The following is a 3,794-nucleotide window of genomic DNA, read 5'->3' as shown; positions in this document are numbered from 1 at the left end:
TTTGGCCGGTTGTGGTAATTTACACATTCATTTACATTATTAGTTAATATAATATGTTATTAAGGAATTTATTATGACACATTTAACTAATAACAATTAAATAATTACTTAATCTATTAATCATGTTGAATCTTCATATAGTTGCTGATGCAGTAATCATTAATAAATGGTAGTTCACCATTAGTAATGCATTAACTCATGATTATCTGTACATTAGTTAAGCATGAACTAATCCAGTTCATCTGTGTGTAAATAGTGCATCTGTATTGTAAAGTGTTACCAACTCTTACCATACATTTCCTCCTCAAATTCTGTCTGGACTTTTTAAAGTTGTTTACTTTTCTTTCTTTTCTTTTTTTTAAAGTTTTTTTTTCTTTTCTTTTTTTTACAAAAATGATTCTCATTAGATTTAATAAGAATCATTTTTGTAAAAAAAAAAAAAAAATGAGGAGGAAATGTATTTCCGTGAAAATGTCAACAACAAAAAAAGTAAATAAATAATAATAATCATACAATTACATAATTTCATATATGCATATATTGTAAAAAAAAAAAAAAAAAAAAAAAAAAATCAGGTCTCCAATTGAAAAATTTCAAGTGACTGATTTTTCAGTTGGCCGAATTAAATTTCTTTGAATTAATTTGCATCAATTCACAGAATTTCAATTCAGCCGACTGAAAAATTTAGATGTGATCAGTCACAAGAAAATGTTCAATTGCAGACTTTTTTCTTTTTTTTTCTTTCTTTTTTTTACAGTGTATGGGTGCATTGTGACCTGGATTTGTCTATTATTTCATTTATATAAATTGAGATTATAAAATTATACAGATTATAATTTTGTTTTATAATCTGAAAAATATCTGGGAATTTGATTTTTGGTTTCATGCATGGTATTATCACAAACTAACCTCTTTCTGTTTTTTGTGTTTCTTTGTTTGTACTGTGTAGAACTTTCTTCAGAATTGCTTTTGTAAGTCTTCCCATGCGTCTCTCTTTTTTATCTGTGTTTGAGTGTACACATCTAAATCTGTTCCTTTAAATCCTGACTCGCATTAGTGGTGTATCTGGGGCCAATATCACTTGCACCATGCTGTGCTCCTCTGTATTTGTGGTGCTTCTAGTCCTTCTGGCCAATCCGGTGCCGGGCCACACCCGAGCCCTGCACACCCCTGACAAAGCCATGCAGGTGGGCTTCCTCACTTGCATACATATATTTTACTTAGTCATAAACAGTCATTGAAACATATTTCCTGTCTCTTCGATTCAGGTCATTGAGCAGTTCCTTGAGCGCTACAATGACCTTTTGACCCTTGATGATCTTGAGAACCTCACGAGTGAGGAAGAGCCTGTGCAGACCTTCAGCTCTGGGCTAAAGGTTGCGGAATATCCTAAATGGATTGACGTACCCGTGCAGAGCGAGAATGCCTGGCTCCGCCTCTTGAAGAGTGCTTTGGCCAATCAGAAGCGAGCTCCACCGGACCGGTTGAAGAGGGGTTGGAATCGAGGCTGTTTTGGCCTGAAACTGGATCGGATCGGCTCTATGAGTGGCCTCGGCTGCTAATAATGAACTGAGAGATGGACCAAGATGATGAGATGACTGTTGTCCTGCTTAGTTTTAGGTAGAGGTCATTACCAAACTCTTGTCTGGGACCCTGTGAAAAGAGCTGTACAAAGTTAGGTGGACAAATTCATTATATTGTGTCTTTCAATATACTTATTTTTACATTGGATTTAAAGTGACAGATGTATTTGTATATTTATTTCTTAAAGGGATCCTTCACCACTTTTTCATGTTAAACTATGTTATTCCCTTAAATAAGACGAGTTGATACATACATCTCTTGTCTGTTTGCGTGCACTTAATCTCTCTGACGCGCAGTGACGATCTGATAGCATTTAGCTTAGCCCACTAAGCCCAGTTCATTCACTATGGAACCAAACAGAGATCAAGTTAGAGGCGACTAAACACCTCCACGCTTTCCCTATTTAAATACAGTTACACGAATATTTGAACGACCAAGTATGATGAAATAAAATAAAACATGGCGCTTTTCTAAGCGGATTTAAAAGGAGAACTACTAAAAAGGAGGACTTTTTACTGCGCCGAGTCGAAGTACTCTCAGAAGGGCTATTCCGCCATACATTATAGTTCTTCTTTTTAATCCACTTAGAAAAGCGCCACGTTTTATTTTGTGTCACCATACTTGATCGTTCAACTATTCGTGTAACTGTATTTAAATAGGGAAAGCGTGGAGGTGTTTGGTCACTTCTAACTTGATCTCTGTTTGGTACCATAGTGAATGAACTGGGCTTAGTGGGCTAAGCTAAATGCTATCAGATCGTCACAGCGCGTCAGAGAGATTAAGTGCACACTCAGACGAGAGAGGTATGTATCAACTCGTCTTAGTTAAGGGAAAAACATAGTTTAATATGAAAAAGCGGTGAAGTATCCCTTTAATGAAGGTAGCAAAGTGTTTAACTTGTTCTTTGAGATTTAGATGAGCTACAGTGTCCTTCATTTTTGATATTCTGCTAGTAGTTCACTAGTTAACAAAGGTTTAAAAAGTGTCTCAAATAGTCTCACAAATGCATGATTTATAGAACGCAAACGTATACTGCTTACTTTCTGTACTTTTTGCATGAATAAAATTTCTTCCATCATGTTTCTTTTTGCATTCTGCATGTATCTTAATTGCTTTCCCTGATCATAAAGTGTTTTTATTATGCTCTTCTAAACCCAGGTTATTCTCAATGTGTTCTCCCACACACTGCAAATCAAGGAGTTCAACCTGTTTCTGCATATTTGTTTTCCTTATGGGCTGCAAATATGCAAATTTGAAGAATGTGTCAGGATTTTTACAGTCTTAATCAGCTCCCATTGTACACAGATCCACATCCTTCTGTGATGAGTGGGAAGCCTAGGGTTTAGTGGTGGCTATGTGAGGTGCAAGCTATTAAAGAACTTAATCATGGAAACTACTTATTGAACAATGTGATGTACTATTAACCATTACTGTAAATGGGTTTAAACAGCACTGCTCTTCATTTTTCTAAAGCAGAATGCTTTCCTCTTCTAATGCTGGGAAGCAATTGGTAGTCTCACAAACATGCACAACCACTAAATCATTTGGGAGCTGCATGAAAAAATCCCTTAAATTCACAGAATCAGCCTGTGAAATATATGTGTGGGTGTTAGGATTAGCTTGTATGAAACAAAAAATCCTTACTATGTTTAGCCATACAATCTTAACTAGAACTACATATTTTATAAGTATAGGAATAAAATATCTTTCTAAAAACTGAACAGTGTTTTATAGCCATATTAAGCCATATTATTAAAAATAATTTGGTGAATTGGTCTGTTATGATGATGATCTCGGTCCTCTGTTCTGCCCGTTATTTCTTATTTCTGTTCTGATATGTTATTTCTATATCACTGATTCTTGAGATAAGGGACAAATATATAAAAATATAAAAAACATATCCCAAACACAAAAACCTGTTAAAAAGTAAGACTGTTAACACAATAAATATACTTAAAAAGTCACATTTAACCTGTCATCAGCATGAGGTCACAATGTAAAACTGCCTAACAAAGTATTTAAAAATGCAATACATAAAAATAAATAATTAAAATTTTAAAAACACAGTTACGTTAAAAAATGGATATCTTTATATCTAACAATACAACATGTACATTTTGAATTTTATTTTCCATTAAAAATAGCTATAAAAGTTGTGTTCTCACTTTGCATCAACTCTGTCAGGAGTTTTTATAATTCTGAATAAATCA

General features: G+C 34.2%; 1 protein-coding gene across 1 annotated transcript; it reads left to right on the top strand.

The window, feature by feature from the left end:
- Positions 1-813: 813 nt before the first annotated feature.
- Positions 814-1,884, top strand: nppcl (natriuretic peptide C-like). The gene is made up of 3 exons (XM_067449774.1): positions 814-971; positions 1,058-1,187; positions 1,269-1,884. The coding sequence occupies exons 1-3, from the start codon at positions 889-891 to the stop codon at positions 1,560-1,562; spliced, it is 507 nt and encodes a 168-aa protein (XP_067305875.1). The 5' UTR covers positions 814-888; the 3' UTR covers positions 1,563-1,884.
- Positions 1,885-3,794: the final 1,910 nt, after the last annotated feature.

This window comes from Pseudorasbora parva, chromosome 7 (assembly GCF_024679245.1).
Source record: "Pseudorasbora parva isolate DD20220531a chromosome 7, ASM2467924v1, whole genome shotgun sequence".
Lineage (NCBI taxonomy): Eukaryota > Metazoa > Chordata > Actinopteri > Cypriniformes > Gobionidae > Pseudorasbora > Pseudorasbora parva.
Note: the sequence above shows the minus strand (reverse complement) of the source record. Positions and strands in the feature narration are given on the sequence as shown.

Excerpts from the sequence above, each read along its gene's own strand:
- nppcl (XM_067449774.1), top strand. The coding sequence starts at position 889 with ATGGTATTATCACAAACTAACCTCTTTCTGTTTTTTGTGTTTCTTTGT. Across the intron at positions 972-1,057 it reads CTTTCTTCAGAATTGCTTTT|TGGTGTATCTGGGGCCAATA; the intron begins GTAAGTCTTCCC and ends GACTCGCATTAG. Across the intron at positions 1,188-1,268 it reads CCCCTGACAAAGCCATGCAG|GTCATTGAGCAGTTCCTTGA; the intron begins GTGGGCTTCCTC and ends TCTTCGATTCAG.